Source organism: Condylura cristata, unplaced genomic scaffold, assembly GCF_000260355.1.
Source record: "Condylura cristata isolate star-nosed mole 26May11 unplaced genomic scaffold, ConCri1.0 scaffold00029, whole genome shotgun sequence".
NCBI lineage: Eukaryota > Metazoa > Chordata > Mammalia > Eulipotyphla > Talpidae > Condylura > Condylura cristata.
This window is the reverse complement of record NW_004567130.1, coordinates 8746421-8766330: the sequence shown is the minus strand read 5'-3', so window position 1 is coordinate 8766330 and position 19910 is coordinate 8746421. Positions and strand designations below refer to the sequence as shown.

The following is a 19910-nucleotide window of genomic DNA, read 5'->3' as shown; positions in this document are numbered from 1 at the left end:
CACGCTGCCTTCTGGTTCCTACTAAAAATGAGATGTGACTGAGGAAGGACTGTGTGCAGTGAATTGTTCTTTCAGAGGTGTTTTCCAGTTAGCCAGTTTTCTTAAAGTGCCTGCTATGCTCCAGGCAACAGATTGAGCAATAACCAGGGACACAACAGTGACGGACACTCCATAGGCCAGCTCGGTGACGGAGGCATTTATAACCCTGGGGGTGGCACCAAACATAGGGCGCAGAAGACTGTAGAAGCTGGTGGGCGTGGGCTGGGGTCAGCAGAGGATTCCAGGTGTGAGGAGGTGAGGGTGAAGCTGAGGCTGCGGCTGGGAGGGGTTGCTGGTGGAAAGCTGAGCACGAATGGGTCCCACCTTCTGGTGGAAGCTCTGCTGCTCGACCAGGGGCTGGTTCTGTGGGCCCTGCTAGCCACCTCAGCTTGCTGAAAAGAAATCCTTTTAAGAAGCAAACCAGCCACACATGTTGCCTTCTAAAGTCATGGGCTGGGCAGCTGCCCCCGGCCCGCCTGGGGTTGCTAGTAGGATAGTGGTGCTGCCTTTCCTGAGCAGTGATGCTGAAGTCTGGGCTGCTTGGCAGCACAACACCCCCTGTTGGCCTAAGCCTGAGTTCCATGACCATCCACTAGCTCTGGGAAGCTGGCCTTGTTTTCCAGGGCCTTTGAACACGCTTTTCCCTCTCTGAAGCCCTCTTTTAGTTTCCTTATCCATGCCCACATGAAGCCCGCACTTAACTCCTTATCTCCTCTCTGCTACCCTGCAGGTCCAGTTGCAGCTGCTGACAGCTATTGTGAAACTCTTTCTGAAGAAGCCAACGGAGACCCAGGAGCTGGTGCAGCAAGTCCTCAGCTTGGCCACTCAGGTGGGCCCCTCTGCTTCCCACTGTGCCTGTCATGGATCCCCCCCAGGGCTGTCACCGTTGGGGGTTTAAAGGCTCCAGAGTAATGCATTTTCCCTACTCAGGAAACTCAGTCACAATTAAATCATGAAGCGGGGTCAGTTGAGACAGATTCAAAACAAGAGAAGAGAAGAAAGTCCAGGAGAACCTGAGGGTTTGTATGGGGGCAGGAATTGAGACGAGAGTGGTTATTGCCTGCCTGAGTCCAGGCGAGAGTGGACAGCCAGGGTGCTGGACCCTGTCCATTTAAGCAGCTCAGAGGCAGGCTCATGGGAGTCTCAGGAGCTGTCATGAGGGCCGTGACCACGTGGCTGTGCGTTGGGCCCCTCCTTTCCCCTCTCCCAGTTTCTCTGCTCTGAGTTTCATGGACTTCTCATCAACCCCCAAGGACTCAGACAACCCAGACCTGAGGGACCGGGGCTACATCTACTGGCGCCTGCTCTCCACGGACCCTGTGGCCGCCAAGGAGGTGGTGTTGGCTGAGAAACCACTCATCTCTGAAGAGACAGACCTCATTGAGCCCACGCTGCTGGATGAGCTCATTTGCTACATTGGCACACTGGCCTCTGTCTACCACAAGCCACCCAGTGCCTTTGTGGAGGGAGGCCGTGGCATTGTACATAAGAGCTTGCCACCCCGCACCGCCTCGTGAGTAAAGCGGACCTCCCCCACCAGTTCCATAGTGAAGCAAAATAGGCTCTCAGGCCCCTTGTGATGTTCCCTGACAGGGCCCAAGTTTGAAAAAAATTACAGTCTAGTGACCTTTCATTGAATGCTTCTCCACACCACATGATGACCAGAGACCTCATTTGGTCTTACAACAGAACTGAGAGATGTCCCCACTTAACAAACAAGGACAGTAGTTAGTTTGGCCTGGTTGTCCAGTCCTCTGGGGATGGGCATCCAGTCTTCTCTTTAAGGGGGTTAAGTGGTGGAAACAGACAGTTCCTCCCTTCCCTCATCCCCATGAAGCTAGGTCTCTTGGGGAGCAGAAAAGATGGAGCAGGCTTGGGAAGGGCAGTGGGGGGAGAGGGGGGAGGGGGTGTGGACAACTTCCATCTGGGACATAGGACGGATCCTGGAGACTGTGGACTCTGACATCCCTGAGACCAGCTGCTGACTGTCTCCCGCCTGTGTCCTTGTAGGAGTGAGAGTGCAGAGAGCCCTGAGACAGCCCCTGCTGGAGCGCCCTCTGGGGAACAGCCAGATGTCATCCCCAGCCAGGGCGACCTGCTGGGCGACCTGCTCAACCTGGACCTTGGGCCCCCAGTCAGTGGCCCTCCCCTGGCCGCCGCCTCTGTTCAGATGGGAGCTGTGGACCTACTTGGAGGTGGTCTCGACAGCTTGGTATGTCCTGGGCCCCTTCTAGATGACATTGATAACAATCTTCAGAGGAGCAGTCATTGAATGCCCTCTCTGTGCCAGGCACCAACCAAGGACCTCAGGTACATCTGCCTGCGAAGGTGATCATGTAACTCCTGCTTATAGGTGAGAAAACAGGCTTAGAGCCATCAGATTGCTTTACCTCCAATAACACACAGCTGCCGTGTGCAGGAGTCAGCCCCTTGGTGGGCCACTGAGCCCCAAGAAGCCGGGGGCAGTGTAGGGTAATTCTTAACCCCTTCCACCTAGGCCCTTTGCCCCGCAGGCTTAGAGGAGCCAAACCTGTGTCTACTCAACCTTGACCTCACCAAGGCAGGTCACAGCAGCCCAGCAGATGTAGCTGGGAGAGGCCAGGGCAGGCCTCCTCTGAGGCAGGGGGTGGTTACGCTAACCCGGGTATTTGTCTGTGGCTTCTCTAGTCAGCAGGTAGGCTGGTCAGCATAGCCGCTGTCGCTTGGCCATCCTTGGCCCAGGTCCCCAAGCTGTAACACAAGGCTAGTAGTCTGGCAGTTAGTGTGGCATGGAAAAGGGCAGAAAGGGCTGAGCAGTGGCACAGAACAGGTGGGTAAGGGGCGGGGAGGGGGGTGGTCGTGAGGTCAGGGCAATGCTTTCACAGGGCTTGTGGTCTGGCTTCTAGGCCCAGCACTACCTCACACCAACTCATCTCAGATGGAGCAGCGGTGACTAATCTTGTCCCTCTTTCCCTCCCTCTCTCTTGTCTCTCTGTCTTTTTTCCTGGCTTTTCTCTCTGCATGTGGCTGCCTGTCTTCTTCACCCTGCCTGCTTCTGCTTGGAGATGGGGGATGAGCCTGAAGGGGTATGGTTCCACCCTGTGTCGCCAATTCTTCATCCATGCTCCTAAGAGCTCTGGCCCCATATCCCAGGGGTGGGTGATGAGAACAGTCCCTCCCTGCCGCGCCTGGGCTCCGTCCAGTGTCCTGGCAGCCTGTGCCTTCGCCACTGCCGTCTAGCTATCCCTGGGCCTACATCCATGAGGCCCTTGCCCTGCCCTTCCCACCTGCTGACAATGTTGCCTTGTCCTGAGGGCTGCCGGCCCTCTCAGTCCTCACAGCCCTCTCCGGCATCCTAGGGGTGCACTCCCACCTAGCGCTCAGGTGCACCTTTTCTCTGCGGGCCGAGTTTAGTCTGTGTCTCCAGCCCTTTCCCAAAGGTCACCTGTAAGGCTCAAAGCATGCAGTGTACAACGATTTCTTTACCCAACTCGCTGCCTGTTCCTGCACCGTAGCGCTGATACAGAGGCAGCTCTGCAGTGCCCCTCCTGCCCCACCCCCTTATTTCTAAAGAACCAGATCACTCAGCTTATCCTGAGCCCCTAGCGCCCCTATGTCTGATGCCTGCCTCTGCCCCCTTTCTCTTCCTTGCCAGATTGGGGGTTCCAACTTCACAGCACCCCCAGCAGCAGCAGTACCAGCCAACCTAGGAGCACCGATGGGCAGTGGCCTGAGTGACCTCTTTGACCTGACCAGCGGCGTGGGCACCTTGTCAGGATCATACGTGGCCCCCAAATCAGTAAGCACTGCCCCTCCTCTTATGGCAGAAGCAGAGAAAGTTAAAAGACTGACAGGTGGGCTCTTCAAGTCCCTGTTGCGTGGACTAGGCTCAGGCCGGCAGGGATGCGCTCAGGAGCAGCAGCGTGCTGGTGTGCTGAGGGCAGCTGGGGGCTGTGGGAGCACTGAGGAAGATGCTAAGCCAGGTGGTGGGAGGCCTCTGGCAGGCTTGCCAGTGTGAGGGTGGGGTGGGCATCACTGGAGCACAGGTCGACAGATCAAGCCATAATTAGCCAAGGCAGAAGTGAGGAGAGGACTTGAGGGAGAGGTGACAACCTGTAGAGAGGCCTGGAAGTAAGGGAAGAAGAGCCTTGCACTTCCAGGTAGCTGGCAGTAATTCTCTGTGCCAGCAGGGCACTGCCCTGTTTCTCATGGGTAATGCTGCCCCCTCCCTTCCTTAAATGCGCCTTGTGGACTGCACCGCCTACCTGAGGAAAGTCAAAACCAGTGAGATGCTATCACTGCGTAAAGGACCTGAGAAAGGAAGAAAGTTAGGTCACGTGCTTCAGCATTGTGGAGGCTTGGGCGTGCCCAGCCCAGAAAATGTGATAAGGTCATCAGGTGTCTCCACAGCACAGTCGCCGTGACACCGCAACTGAGGCTGGTGCTTATAACTGAGTGTCTTGAGCGCGCCTGAGCCATATGACCAGTGGCTTCTCCTGGTGATCGGCCTCCAGGAAAGTTCCCAACGGAACAGGACAGGCGTCCCTTGATTTTCACCATGGTTGGGTGCCTGGCAATTAAGGGCAGGTTGAAAATGCAGAAAATACTTGAGGGAATGCTGGGCACTTGCTCCTGGTACACCCAGCATCCGTGCCCACAGCCCACCAACCTCTGGGTGGTGTGGACACCTCCTGTGCTCTAGGGTGCTACCCCTGGAGACTGCTGGGTAGGCTAGCGTAGGGAGGAAGGAAGCTAGCTGACCGGCTGCGAGGTTGACCACACCACCAGGCTGTGAGCTTTTGCTTTCTGTCCTATGCAACAGGACCTTGGGAGGTTTGAAGCAGACATGGACCAGATTTCACTTAAGCTAGATGCCCCTGACTACAGTGTAGTAGGGAGCTGGACGGGGAGGAGCAAAGCAAGGAGCCTGGAGAGGCGACTGGCAGGAACTGCTGTGTGCTGGGCAGGGAAGACACTTGGAAGCAGAGGCGACTTTGGATAGGGCAGGAATGGCAACTTTCAGGGGTTGATGAGGAGGGGGTGATTCTGGCTCTGGAAGTGAGTGCGGGGCCGTTTGTTGAGAGAGAGAGAGGGAGGCAAACTGAGTTTGGGGTGAGAGCAGGGAGGTCTGGCAGAAGCAGGGCACGGTCCCGTCCTCAGCAGTAGGAAGCTGCAGTTGATGGGCCTGGCCAGGTCACCTGACAGCACTGGTCGGACACTGCCTCTGCCTCTTCTGGCTCTCTGTTTCCAGCCAGAGCCCCTCTTTCTCTTCTGAGGTCCCTTTCCCAGAGAACAGGATGCAGCTATGACCCAGAGGGCTGTGAGCCAGAGACGCTGCGCTGGCCTCACAGGGTCTGAGTGCTGCCCCTGCGGCAGTGGCAGTCAGATCCCAGGTGGAACGTGGGCCCTGGCGCAGCGGCACCTCTGTGTGGGGACTGCATGAGCCTGGCGCAGCCCCCCTCCCTCTCAGCCCTCCTGGAAGCCTGTGGTACTGTTACTTCCATGTTGAAGTTGAGAAATCTGGGTGCTTTTGCCTAAAGTCACATAGCTGGTAAGTGACAGAGTCTGGAACTGAATGAGGGCAGTAGTACCAAAGCCGCTACTCCGGACTCCTGCGTGGTTACCCCACAAAGTGTTCGAGAACTTTCTGTGTGCCTACCTTAGTGTCTTGGATTGTCAGAGTCAGCTGGCCCTCTGCTTGTGTGTTCATCGCTGCTCTGTCAGAGTGGCGGCAGGTGAGTGTCCCAACAGGAAGAGCTGAAAATGAGAGGTGAGGGCTCGCCAGGTCAGAGGTGATAGGGCAGCTCCTGGAGGACGTTGCAGCGTAGCAGGACTGCTGCTGCATCACAGGAGGGCTCCAGCAGTGCGTGTGCGCCTCCTCTGGAAGCAGTGCTGCGACTCCCTAGAATTGCCTGGCTCACATTCTGTGCTTCCCACCCCCCGTGGAGGGAATCCATTCTCCAACCCTTCTGGTCACTCTTGCGCAAGAACTTGGAGTTCCTCAAGTGTTTGGACTGGTAGGTGGTGACAGTTCATTGGTCCTCCGAATGGAATGAAGGTTAGTTGTGTCTAAGGAATTCTGCTGGACCCTGCACACCTGGGGACTGAGAGGCGCGGGTTCCACCTCGCTGGTCAGGCGGGGTGACAGAGCCACGTCTGTAAGAATCTTACAGTGTTGCTCAGCAAACACTGCCTGAATACTGGCTCCTCACCAACTCCAAGTCATAGGATGGAAAAACAAAAAATAGAGGAGCCCTTTCCACAGAGAGCTGACTGGGTGCAGGGGAGACAGACACACATTTATCTGCTGTCACATCGCTGGGCAGGAACATAGGGAAGGAGTCGGGTGGACTTCCTGGAGGCTGTGACTCTGGAGCTGAATCACGTCACAGGGTAAGCAAGCAGTTAAGAGCTTGCCAGGCAAGGGGTCCTCTTAGGCACTTATCCTTGGTCAGGTCAGTGTGCATAATTCAAGCCAGCGCTGCCTTCTGCAGGAGAGGACAGGCTGTGACAGCTGGAGAGGCTTCAGGCTCTGGTCCAAGCCCAGGATGCCTCTGGGCTCTCAGCTCTCCTTGGGCCATCAGGAAGGTGGCAGGGCCACTTGTCTTGCCGCTTCCCTCAGCCCCATGTCCTGAGTGTTCCTTTTTTTACCTCTGAAGACTCGGCTTGCCTCTTGGACATACCATACACAGCCATACTCGCATTGTCCTGGGAGGGTCATGTAGGGTGTTCCTCATCACCTGGTGGAAAAGGCAGGTGCAGCAAATCCAGGAAGCCCCTTAGGAGAGAGAGATTGAGGTAAAGGACACTCAGGAGCTGCTGAGTTGGGAGGAAGAGGCACAGCCCAGCCCCTTTTTTGCCCTGTTCACTGCAGGTTTGGCTTCCGGCCATGAAGGCCAAGGGATTGGAGATCTCGGGCACCTTCACCCGCCAAGTGGGCTCCATCTCCATGGACCTACAGTTGACCAACAAGGCCCTGCAGGTCATGACTGACTTTGCCATCCAGTTCAATCGCAATAGGTGAGCTCCACCAGGCCAGCCTGGTGTGTCTCTTCTGGTGAAGACTGGTACTGCTCACAACCACACTCGGGCGAGACCTCTCAAGTATTTCTTTCCCCTACCTCTCCCACGCACCCCACCCCTCTTTTTGTGGACTCCAGTTATCTGACAGGGATAGGGCAGTTGCCCCTATTTTGCCTTCTTCCTCTGCAGAGAGTGTTTTACTCACAAAAACCCCAGCTCCATCCTATGAGCCCACCTTTGTCAAGCACCCCTCATTGACAGGAGCGTGGATCCCTTTCTCTATCTCAGGGCCCTACCTGTTGGCTTCCTCCATGTGTCGAAAGATTAAGCCATGACACAGGGCCTCTGAGTAGGCAGGTTTGTCTTCCCCCCAGCCCCCTAACCTGCTCCTCTGCAGGGGTCAATGGGAAAGGTCTCCTGTCTAGCACCATCAAGGTCTTGAACCGGGTGAGCTGGGCTAGGGCTCTCTGAGGAAGCCAAGCAGCCTCTCTTGATGATTCTTCTTCCTGAGCGGCTCTAGTGATGAGCAAACTGAGCCTCTAAGAAGTTGACTGAAGGGGCTGCTTCCTCAGGGAGACCCTGTGGGCCAGAGGGTCCTCCCCAACCCTCAGACCAGAGAGGATAGTAGCAGCCACTTCAGGTGGCCCCAGAGGCCACAGAAGCACCCCGGGCTTTAAGGAATGACACCCATGGTCATTTATAACAAACTTACTGTGTGTTGAAAACTTGCTGGGTAGCAGGCCCTGTGCGAAGGGCTTTAGAAGTATTGCGTCACTTGGGCCACATGATGGCCCAGTGAGGCCTGCCATTTCCCTGTTTGTAGGTAATTACACCTGGGCTCAAAGCCCAGGTCACACAGTGGGCTGTCGGGAAGCTCCCAGGAATGCCTGGAGACCTGAGCCACAAGGGTCTGCCTCCCATGTTGTCTCCCAAGAGGCCCGTCTGCCATGAGCAGAGCACAGGCTGGAGTCAGGCAACTTAAGCTCCATATATCAGCAGTGCCACTCGCCCATAGTGTCTGGTCATGGCTGCCCCTTCCTGAGTCTTCATATCTTAGAATATGAATGTAAACCTGTTGCTATTACTTATGAGGATAAGAAATTGGTATAATATCAGATCCCCTGCTTGGTACAGTGAGCATCAGTTCATGGCCCCAGTCAGTACTGTTGTGACTTACCTTCCTGAAGCCTATGGCTGGGGTGTCTCTCACGCTCACGGAGCCTCTCCTAACTTGTACTGTTTTCTGAGAAATAGGAACTTCTGAGCCTTTCTCTGGCAATCATGTGACCCGGCTATTTCTGGCCTAGACAGTCAAACCTAGTGTCCCTCTCACTTGGAATGTTTAGATCCCTTCTGGGAGAAGAGATTTGGCAACAGGGACTTGGGCAATCACAGAGTTCTTGAGTTAGAAGCAGCTTATAGGTCCGTGGTATTAGATGGAGCCTCTTGAGGGCAGACAAAATAAGACTGCCCCCCTGGGCCTGCTCAGTGCCTGGCCCTGAGGAGAAAGAGGAGCAGAGATGGGCTGTTCAGGCAGCAGCCCTCTTTCCGCATGTCTGCATGGCTGTTGAGGGCTGAGAGTGGAGGTCTTTCTGGCAGGCCTAGGGCTGGGGGAGGCCGATTTGCTGGAGAGGTTTATGCCTCGGTCTGAAGCCAGAGGAGCTGCCCTCCTGTGTCAGCACTTGTTCTCCCTGCCATCCCATGGGGCTTCTCTCTCCCCAGCTTTGGCCTGGCTCCCGCCGCCCCCCTCCAGGTCCATGCGCCACTCAGCCCCAACCAGACTGTGGAGATCTCCTTGCCTCTCAGCACAGTGGGCTCAGTCATGAAGATGGAACCTCTGAACAACCTTCAGGTGTGTACTGGGCAAGGCCCAACAGCCCAGGCCTTAGCTGCCTGTCAACCCGAGGGGAGAGACGAGGTAGAAATACCTGGGGTCCAGCTGGTGTCAGCACAGGACAGTTCTTGGCCACAGACATGGCAGGAGATGCTTTCGGAGGGAATGATGGATGTGGTCGCTAGGGAGGAAGTGTGAGGAAACTTGTTGAGGAGATTTAGAGAGCAGGCCCATCCGAGGACCTCAGAGGCGGCATCAAGCCTAGGGACCCGGAACCCCTTCTTCCTAGGTGGCTGTGAAGAATAACATTGACGTCTTCTACTTCAGCACCTTGTACCCACTGCACATCCTCTTTGTGGAAGACGGGAAGATGGGTGAGTAATATGGGTGCCTCCAGGCTCCCCAGAATGGATGGATTGTCTTGCCCCCCCTGTGGATCTGAGAGCCTCTGTAGAGCCTACAGCCATCGGGAACTTCCCCGGCCTTGTCTGGCCAGCTCTGGCCTGGCAGAGGCCGTGTAGGTTTTCTGCCTGCATCTCAGCCTGACCTGCAGCCTCTGCAGTCGTCCCATGGGTTCTCTGGCCCAGTGCCGTGCTGTGTGCCGGGACTCCTCTCTGCACCCTGGTTAGAACCCCTGAGGAACCTTCCATCTCAGTGTAGACAGTTCAGTCCTGTGCTTTGCGGGGCACTTTGGGCACCTCTTCCCTCAGTCACCACAGAAGTGCCGAATGCCGGCCGCACTGCACAGAGCGGGAGACAGATGTGGTGCAGGGAGGTGAGGCTGGAAGCTGCGGGTCTTTGGGAACAGCACTTGGTGGTCGGCTCCACGGAGTTGAGGGCTTGCTCAGGGAAGCGGGCCTGTCCTCAACTTGAAGGTGGCACCCCCCGCTCCCCGCCACCCCAGACCCTTTACTTCCTGAGCGTTGTTGAGTGAGGCCACAAGCTTATGAGGGTCCCGTCTCCTCCCCCACGTCACTCACCCTCCAGACCGGCAGATGTTCCTGGCCACGTGGAAGGACATTCCCAATGAAAATGAAGCTCAGTTCCAGATCAGAGACTGCCCCCTCAATGCGGGTGAGAACCCCCACTCCACCCCTGGCCGCACTGCCCTTGCCGTGCCCCCAGCCCTCTCCCGTCTCTGACCGCGCGGCCATCTGACCCGCAGAGGCTGTGAGCAGCAGACTGCAGTGCAGCAACATCTTCACGGTTGCCAAGAGGAACGTGGAGGGCCAGGACATGCTGTACCAGTCCTTGAAGCTGACCAACGGCATCTGGGTGCTGGCAGAGCTGCGCATCCAGCCGGGCAGCCCCAGCTTCACGGTGAGAGCCTCCGTCCTCCTGCCAGCCTGGGCCCCAGCCTCCCGTCCTGGGCAGCCTTCCTTGCTCCCCACCTCCCAGGCCTGGGGTGGAACCCAGTTGGGGGGTTCTACCAGCCCATCTCGCCTGGGGTCCCTTCCAGCTTGCACACACGAGTGTCAGAATTCTGTCCCAGGAAGGGACGCTAGAAATAGTCCGACTTGATTCTGTCGGGTAGTGAGTTGGGTGGGAACATTGTGTAACATTGGGACCTGCGGTGGCATCGCTGGACTCGGGCTGCCCGCCTGCCGCTCCCTGGCCCGGTGCTCCCCTGGGATCCGGAGCAGCTCGTCCTTCCAGCCTGAGTCAGACCCGGTCAGAGCACGACGGCCACGGAGCAGGTGGCTGTCCGGGCGGCCGTGACACTATTCCAGCCCCTGGCGCGCCCCAGGCTTTGCTTCCCACCCCTGCACCCAAGTTTCTGGCAGGCTTCGCCCTCCAGATGCTCCTCCCCGGGCCCCGCGGGCGGCGTTGGCACCGAGTGGGTGGAGGCTGCGGTGGCGGCTTCAGTGGTCATTTCCGGCTCCCTGCGTTTGGGAGCTGCGTGCCACCTCCCGCTGGTGCCCGGTGCAGGACTTAGAGGTCAGCGTTGCTTTTCTCTTCCTTCGTCCCGTCCACCCTCCCCAGCCACACTGACACCCCAGCGGGCCCTGACGCTCTGACCTTGCCTCCTCCCAGCTGCTCCCCAGGGCTGGGCAGACACAAACTGCAGGAGGCAAACTGCCGATACCCCCGTGTTCCCTCACCTGTGGCCCCGAGTGAGGGCCCGAAGCCGCTTCCCACAACACGTACAGCACAGAGGTCTTTAACGGAGACCGGGAGCTCCTTGTGGCCACTTGCTGGCTCCCTGGGCGCCCCTCGCCCCTCCCCCCGGCAGGTCCCCTCCGAAGCGCGATCTCAGCAGAGGCGGTGGCTCTGGCCTCTGTGCTCCCCAGGCCCGCGCCGCAGCAAGCGCGGAGGCCAAGTCTCCGGCCTGCCTGCTCCTGTGCAGGAGACTGGGAAGGACCCTCAGCTCCCCGGTGTCTCCCCAGGCACACACCTCCTGCCGCAGCCCTTGCTCCTAGGGCCCCAGCCCGCCCCAGGAGCTGTGAGGACAGGGCTCTCCGACAGCCCCCCGTGACTCACGCCGCCTGCCTAGCGCCGGGCGGCTCACAGCAGGTGTGTGGGCTGCAGTGTGTTTGCTGCACGCTCGGCTGCTGTGGCGCCGCCTCTGCTCCGCCACGCACCTGCTGAAGGCGCAGCTGCTGCTGCCCCAGGCCACGTGTGCCCGCCACGCTCCCCCTCGAGTCCCCTCCCTGTCCGGTAAATATTGCCCCCACTGAGGCGCCCTGGGATGAGCATTCTGTCCCCCACCTGTCTCCCCTGCAGCTGTCCCTGAAGTGTCGAGCGCCAGAAGTGTCCCAGCATGTGTACCAGGCCTATGAGACCATCCTCAAGAACTGAGGCCCCTGCCCGGCGCCTGCCCCCGCCTACTGCTTCCCCCACGAGGAGCCCCTGTGGGGTGGCATCACCTCCTCCCCTGGGAGGGCCGGGCACGCTCTGAGCCACCGCCGGGGCTGCTGGTCCTGACTACAGGGCCCACGCGGGCCCTCCGGCCCAGCAGCACCCTTCCGGGAGTGAAATCTCAGTGCACCTGTCACGGACTCCCCTCTCGCATTGCTGCTGACAGTTAGGGTCAGGCGAGGAGGAACCAAAGGAGACAGAGCCGGAGCAGCAACAGAAGCTGGAGGGGAAACCCAGGGCGCCCCGTCTGGGAAGCCCCTCTGCTGCTCAGGCTCCCTTGGCTTGGTGTCAGTGGCCCTCCTCGATGCCCCTCTTGTGGACTGGTCCTGGCCAGGCCTCCTGGAGCGCCCATGGTCACCGGGGCCCATGCTTCCAGGAGAGCTACTCTGTCAGGGGCTGGGTGTCCCAGGGCCTCGACCGCTAGCCTGCCTCCCCGCGCCCGCCAGGCTGCAGTCCTGCCAGCGGGCTGCGGCCCCCAAGCGCCGACTGGCCCAGGAGAGACGAGGCCGAAGCCCCCAGAGCCCCCGCCGGACTCCTCTCCCCTGACAGCTACACCCCCGTCCCCTCCTGCCCCTGAGGACCGTCACTGCCTGTGACAGTCCTGGTGTCCCCTGGGCTTCTGGAGCAGAGACCGGGCTGCGGGGTGGGCACGGGGCAAGTGGCTCTTCCCGCGTGGGGTTTCTTTGGGGTCTCTCCTTAGTGACTGCTGCCCTTCCCTGGCCCCCCAGTTTCAGTGTGTCTGACAGAGCATTAGGTTTTCCTGTTACTGCTGTTTAATAATAAAGAAAGATTCTGCTTTTGGCAGTCACGGGCACTTTTTTCCCCTCCACCAAATGTCAGAATTGGAAGCTGCTCCCGCGTGGCTGAGGATGGTTTTCTGAGCCCTGCAGTAACTCTAATATATAAAAATAGAGCATCTATATTGTATGTTTACTCTTATTTTCACAAAGAGAAAGTGAATAAAAGCAATGACATCAAGTGTGTCCCAAGCCAGTGTGTCAGACCCTGAGGCTCTGGTGGGCAGCAGTTCTGGGCCCCTGTGGTCAAGGGCTCAGGAGCTCGTGGGGGCCGTGCCCGCCCTTCTGCTCTGAGAAACGGCTTCTGAGGCCAAGCGGCTCCTGCCTTGCTCTAAACCCACCCCAGTCTCCGATGTTGGCCAGGACGGGAGGGGTTTTCCACGGCTGCTTTCCTGGGGAGGCTCCTGGGAGCGGTGGGGGGCTGCGATGGGGCAGTGTGGGGAGGTGGCGTGGGCGGGCCTGTCTGCGCGGGCTCCTCCCACTCTGCAGCTGTGGCCCACTGGGTGCGGGTACTTTGCTGGCTGCGGCCCAGCGCCACTGAGGATATCGTGCACCCCCACCCGGCATTAGCCTCATCCTGGGAAGGGCAAACTCTGGGCAGGTTCTCGGCTTCAGGACTGTGGCTGGTGACCGTCAGCCTTATTCTGAGGGATGAGCAGCTTGGAGCCATCGCCTGCTTCAGCCCCAGATGCTCCTTGCACCCAGCGCAACACTGCTGCCTCCTGAGTTGTCCAGGTGCTAAAAAGAAGACGCCTGACCTGCTGGATGCCAGCGAGGTCACTGATCCCACCTCTGACCCCTGGGGCATGACCCTACTGGCCTAGGGACCAGTCTAGACCCAGCCAAGGCCCTTGATGGGACAACCCCAGTTCTCAGCACTGAAGGTTCCTGCCTCAGAAGACCCCGTACTGATGCAGCTGGAATCCTGTCCGCTAGGAAATAGAGCAGTGGCCTTTGGTGCCCGAGGAGGAAGACGCCCACGCTGGCCTACTGTGTTGCCTGCCACCTCTGACCTGCTGGGGGCCTCGCTCCCCTTCAGACACCCAGTGAGTACACTGCTGCATCGCTGCCCACCCCACCGCTCTGATTCAGCCACCTAGGGCCTCAGGGACCTTACTGTCCCCCTTGCACGAGGCCCAGCGAGTGGCCGTATCCTCAGGCCCCGAGGCAGAGCGCCTGCTCGCCCCAGTTGCTGAGGCCTTACCACATCACTGCCAGGCAAACAAGGGAATGCAGCCGGCCTCCAGCACCAGTGTGTGGGGTGTCCGTCTGTGCCCTTCCGCTTCCCTGTCCCACCCTCACCCCAGACAGGGCCCCTTCGGGTGCTTCCTTCCCCCCTCATGGCACTGCCTCCTGATGTCTTCAGGCCTCCCTGCTCTCCAGGCCTAACGCCTTGGGATTCTTGACGAATAACCAGCATCCTCCCTCCCCCAGTCTGGGAATTCAAAACAGTAACCAGTTATTTCTGGGAGGCAGTGTTTGGGTGACCAGTCTGATGGCTCCCTGTGTGCCAGGCACTGCATCTGCGGTGTGACCGCATTTTACATCTTTTATCTTCACCTAACAGTTTGCTGGTTTTGTTTTTATTTGGTTTGAGGGATGGGGTTGGAGCGAGTGATGTAAGAATTTAGAAGAGGGTCCTCCCTGGTGGCCCAAGGGGTCAAAGCACAGCACGGTGAAGCTGTCTGCAGCCCCTGCGGCACAAGCTCAACCCCAGGCCAGGGAGCTGACCCACCTGGTGGGGCCTCACCCGCTGCTCCCCTCAGCAGTGCATTTTGGGCCATCTGCCTGTTCTGCTCCCCACTCTGTCTCTGGTGAAGCCTCTTCCCCCCACCCCCACACCTCTGGTCTGTACCCCAGTTCTTGTATGCATAAATAAATCTCACGAAAAAATAAAGAACTTAGAAGAGAAGCCATACCAAGAATAGAGCTTTCCCACCCTTGCAGAAAGTTCTGTTTTCTCAAAATTTGTTTCTAGACTTTGATTTTCAGTAGTAGCCTATGCAAGGATACCAGCAAACCCAGGGAGCTGCTCACTAAGCAGGTGGGCACACACGCACTCGAGGTGCCACCAGAACTTGCATTTCTTGGCTCCCGTCACCCAAGTCTCCCCGCCACGCCCCCAGTGTGTTCGCGCGTCCACTCAGAATCCGATCCCCGGTGCTTGGTCCCACGTAGGGCCTTGTCCCTGGCGGTAGGATCCCGCCCGAGTTGCTGGGAGAGAGGACATAAGCATCTTCCGTTTTAGATGTTAGTTCTTGTTTCGATGCAATAATGCGTTAAGAATCCAAAAGGCTTCTACCCCTGTCCCCAGAGGAACCAACGTTACTTTTCAAAGGGTGATTACATTTATTCTTCTTGTCCATAGTGTAGCCCTTGGGTCACACTATGGTGGAGCCTTTCTCACTGTAGTCGACTGCGGGGAGCACCCTGTGTATTGTCACAGCCGCGTGGTTTTCCACTGCAGGGAAAACAGCCCCATCGTGAGCCGTGTCCCCCTGACGTCACTGCAGACAGGTGACGCTGCAGGCAGTGCCTACCTACATAAAGCCCTCAGGTGGGAACGCTGGGTCAAAGGTAGATGCAACCATCATTTTGTTAACTGTTGCTAAGTTTCCAATTTACACCCCCGCCAGCTGGAGTGAGGTGCCTGTCCCCCTGCGCCCTGCCACCTCAGTGTGTCTGTGCCCCAAACTGATGATGGGTCTTACGCCCCCGTCTGAGCTTCTGAGCTGGGTGTGCCCTTTGCCGTGCACGGCCTTCATCTTTCCTGTTCATTTTTGCATAAGGTCATGAGTGCTTACTTACCTACTCCTTCTCTGGATTTTTCCATACTGGAATTGTTTTTTATATAGTTTTCTCTTCATCTAATACTTGTGTGATCTTAGTTTTTGCATGTCTGTCCTATTCCATCTGGGCTTTCTGCTAGGAGTGAGGTAGTAATCCAGCTCTTTTCCCAGATGGTTACCAAGTTGTCTCCACACCATTTACTGAATAATTCATCTTTCCCCACAAACTTGAAATGTCATTTTTATCACATACTAAATTTCCACTTCTATGTGAGTGCTTTTCTGTACTCTGTTATGAACAGGGGATTTGTCTGCCCTCTGAACACTGTTTAAAAAAATATATCAAACCTTTACATCTCATGGTTCAGTGCCGATGCTCTTTCTTACCCCGTTTGTCCCATTTGAGCTTTAAAACTAATTTGTCCTTTTTCATCGAGGCTATTATTTTTATTTGGATTATAATAACTTTTTATATAATAAAATTATATAACTTTATAATAACTTAGGGGAGTTGACATGTCAATAATAATAATAATCTTTATATCCCAATACAGGAATCTATCCTTGCTGTTGATTCATGATTCGTGCGTCCTTTTAGGTCTTTGTAATATTTTGTTTTCTTAATTTACAAGCTCCTGCATGCACATCTATTCTTATATAGGTGCGTGAGTATTCACTACTTGGGGATCTTCTCCATATGTCCAAAATACACTTAGGATACCAACAGCACTTTGTATGATACAGCAACATAAAGGAGAAATATATTTGTATTATAAAACAACAAATTACATAATGTGTAATTCTGAAACAAAACTCTAGACTTGATTCAGCTTTCACTTGTTCCCCGCTCAAGTCCTCCGTCTGTTCTCAGATCCCACGTCCCCTGTTGTCATCCTGTCTCAGCCTCCTCTGGTCTGCGACAGCTTCTCGGACTCTGTGGTGACCTTGCCAATATCTAGGAGCACCCCGTTCTCCCGGCCTGCTGGTGGGTCAGCCGCTGCTTCCTACCCATGGAGAGAGTGGGGGGCGGGAGCTGCTTCCGAAATTACTTGGGGTTCTGTGAGGAAGAGTTGCTTGTCCTTCTGCCTTCATTTAGTCAGTCATGTACATCGTTTGGACACATGGGTATTTATTTTATAATTTGGGTTTAATCCAAAAGTACATTGTTTTGTTGAAATCGTTCCAGCTTCGGCCACCGGGAGCTGCGAGCAGGCGGGTCGCTCCGACACTGCCCTGTCCTGTTTCTGCTGCGCGCTCCCCAGCACAGAGCTCCTCCAGGTCAGCTTTGTCCTGCCTCGCCCTAGCAGCCGTTCCTCCAGGGGACCTGGGTCCCTGTTCTGGGGATAGAGACTGGGTGTGGGGTGCGCTTGCCGCTCCAGGGGTACTTCTGGCCCCTCCCAGTGGACAGAGCTAGAAGCAGCGCACCGTCCCACATCTGTACCCCAGTCCACGCCTGCTCCTCCAGCAGAGCGTAGCTTGGATCTATTTACATACAAATTTTGCCCACCATTTAGCTTACTAAGTTGCCTTGTTTTTTTCATTTCATATCATTTCATTCGCAACAATTCTGTGAAGCCAAGACTGTTGTCATCCCCTTTATGGTAAGGAAACTGAGTCTCAGGGAGATTAACTGACTTGCGCAGATGACTCCCCCTGAGGTTTCCACTGTCAGGAATCTTCCTTCAGAGGCCTGGAAGCCCTGCCCTGTGCTCCTTCTTGCTCCTGATGGCTATAAGGAGCACATCCTGGTCTTCAGGAGACTGACCAGCTGCACTCAGCCTGAGACGTTAGGCCTCTGCCACGGTCACACACGGTGCAAAGCACCTGAGCGTAGGAACACCTCCCCTCAGGATTCGGGGAGGAGAGTTACTGTCGGGGACGATGCTTTTCGTCAGGACCGACCAGCATGACTCAGTCCGGAGTGAATACTGGGAGCTGGGAGAGTCCAGAGTGCTTGGCCCCAGGGAAGGAGCAGCATCAGTTGGAAGAAGCTGTGTAGCCAGGGTTGATGGTGGGGGGTGCCCAGCTGGCTGGTGCTGGTGTGGGCAGTGAGGGAGGGATATGTAGTCATCCACCTGGTGTCTGCATCCGCCCAGTACCTCAGCCCCTGCTGGGCCCACCAGGAATCGACTCAGGTGCTTCACCAGGCCCTCCCGACCGCCCATCTGTAGCCAGGCTGGTGTCTCCCTGGGTGTCCTCCGCCCCAGGCCTGAACTAGCTCAGTGCTGCTGTGTCCCCCTGTCTGGGCCTGGCTGCATACCTGTCTCCCTCCCGAGCCACGGGAGCAGGCAGTGTGCCCAGACTGGCTTCTGTGTGCTGAAGGAGATGCCTGGGTGCATTGGGTGAGTGTTCTGAGCACTGGGGGGAGTAGGGAAGGGGCATGGGAGCACCCTGGCTGCTTCTCCTTGGGAGATGGAGTGAGGGGACCAATGGGAGAGGTTCAAAATTTACCTCCTAGGCAGACAGGCAGCTCAAGCTCTCTGGCTGTGGGGGAACCTGGCACCAGCCCAGCTCAGTCTGCAGTGGTGACAAAGGCTTCCTCAGAGTTCCTCCCCAGAGGGCCACAGTCTCCACTGACCACATCCTGACGCCCAGATGAAGCTGGGCTCCTCAGAAACTTGAGTTGCTGGCCCAAGTTTCTAGCTTCAGACCCTGTGCTGCCTCTCTCCTGCTAGATGGTTTGGGTGAAGCATTGCATCCCCCTGAGCCTCAGTGAGCACACAGCTGTGGTCGGGACCTGGCACACCACAGGCCCTTGATAAATGGAGCTGATGGTAGTGGAGCTAATGCAAGAATGTCCACCCCCAAGGAATTCGCAGGGCTTTGTGGGACAATTCCTGTCCATAGTGTCAGTGTTAATCGGAAACAACACTGAGAGATCATGCTGGGACCAGCGGAGCCTCACGCACCCCACAAATGCATGTCTGCTGTTCCCAATGGCTCTGAGCCTGCTTCTCAGGAATGGTCGGGACCAAGACGAGGGGTGCTCCAGGCTCCTCAAGGGCTCGAGGAAGCCCATCCCCAACCTAATGTCAGTCCCACAGCCTGCTGAGGAGCAGAAGGGAAGCGGGCTCGATCTACTCTCTGCCCTGTTCCCCAAAGGAACTGAAGTAGTAGCTTCCAAAAGACAGAATTCTGGAAAGTTAGGAAATGTGGGTGAAGATCAGGTGAAGGAAAAAACCACAGCAGATAAAGATGAAGCCAGGGGTCCTGACTTACTGGGACCTGGAAGGCCCCAGGCCAGAGGTGTGGCTCTGAGCTCTCTAGTAGCTGGATCCCTGTCCCCATCCAGCAGGAGAGGGTGAGAACACACCTGCCCCTCTAGAGAGGCACCCCTGCTGCCGCCATGTGTCCCCGGAAAGGGTGCCCTTCCCCACTTCTCCTTCCTCTGCTCCCTGCATGTGGACTGTGCCCTTACGGTTCCTGGATCCCATGTGTTCTAGAACCTTCTGTCCTAAGGCCAGACTATTTTTCTTTGTAATCCATGTCATCATTCTGGCAAGCAGTGAGACTAGGAATATTTGTTGAAGAGAGGAAGAAATAAGAAATAAGACTCTTGGTCAGCACAGAAACAAAGAGAAGTGTGTGCATTTCACTCACCATCTGGGCATTTAGTCAGGGGGTGGGAGCCCTTCACTAAAAGGGGGTGCAGTGAGCAGAGGCAGGGGGTGGGGGAACTGGGCAAGCCCAGACTGTCCAGCTATGATAGGGGAAGAGCTTCACTGGTTCCAGGGAGAGGGGATTGAGTGTGAGTCTGGTCTGGAGGCAGAAGACTTTGAGGCAAGCTGCGTGTGAAGACTCCGGCAGAAGTCTTGGCCGTAGCAGTGACGCAGGTGGTGCTGACCAGTGTCTGGATCTTTCTGTCTTGTTGGGAAAGGAATGAAGGGCGAAGCTGTGGCGGGGCTGCTGTGACCTGGTGTGACCTGGGGCCTGTGCCCCTCCTTGCCCAGGGGTGATGGCCACTTACCCTTGTGGGCAGGAGGAAGACAGAGGGTTCCTCCCAGGGGATCACAAGTTTGTGGGAGGGGCCACAGCCCGCCCCAGTCCTGGAGAGTTCTCTCTGCCTTTTTTTCTCTCTTCTCAAAAGGAGATACCAGGTTGAGGCTGCAGATTCAAGGATCAAGTAATAGTCCAGGCATCACTAGGTAACCATTTAGAATTGGCGCATAGTGGGTTTTCAAGAAAAGGTGTCGACCTTTGACGGAGGCCGGATGCCAGGGCAGAGCCGGCGCAGTGCGGCGACTCAGCCAAGGTCACGCAGCTGGGGCCGCCTGCGACCCCGGGCGGCCCGACTCGAGCTGGCCGGGCTTTGTCTGGTGCCAGCCGGGAAGCTGTTTGCGGGCGCGGGCGCGGACGTGGGCGGCGAGGGACTTCTATTTTCGGGCGGTGAGAGGAGCCCCGCTCGCAGAGGGGGCTGGGTCCCACCCGGCTCCCGGAGCCCCAGTCACCTTGCCTTCCCACGGCCCTGGCCGAGAGGGGCGTCCCGGCGGGGAGGGGCCGGCGGGAGGGGCGGGCGGTTACCTCATCACCGCCTCCTGGAGGCTCCGCTCGCTCGCTCGCTCGCTCCCGCCCAGATCTGCGCTGCCTCCA

At 57.0% G+C, this 19910-nt stretch overlaps 1 protein-coding gene across 3 annotated transcripts in view; it reads left to right on the top strand.

Moving 5' to 3' along the window:
• The window catches only part of AP1B1 (adaptor-related protein complex 1, beta 1 subunit), a 48549-nt gene extending 35832 nt beyond the window's left edge, over window positions 1-12717 (top strand). For 2 of the 3 annotated variants that reach the window (XM_012730983.1, XM_012730984.1), the window contains exons 12-22: window positions 770-868; window positions 1293-1552; window positions 2050-2251; window positions 3084-3104; window positions 3674-3817; window positions 6893-7038; window positions 8764-8893; window positions 9165-9249; window positions 9863-9949; window positions 10041-10195; window positions 11600-12717. In XM_012730983.1, coding sequence (XP_012586437.1) covers window positions 770-868; window positions 1293-1552; window positions 2050-2251; window positions 3084-3104; window positions 3674-3817; window positions 6893-7038; window positions 8764-8893; window positions 9165-9249; window positions 9863-9949; window positions 10041-10195; window positions 11600-11674 — 1404 coding nt within the window. In that variant the 3' untranslated portion in view covers window positions 11675-12717. The remainder of the gene's footprint in view (window positions 1-769; window positions 869-1292; window positions 1553-2049; window positions 2252-3083; window positions 3105-3673; window positions 3818-6892; window positions 7039-8763; window positions 8894-9164; window positions 9250-9862; window positions 9950-10040; window positions 10196-11599) is intronic. The other variant, XM_004690876.1, reaches the window with a different exon arrangement.
• Window positions 12718-19910: the final 7193 nt, after the last annotated feature.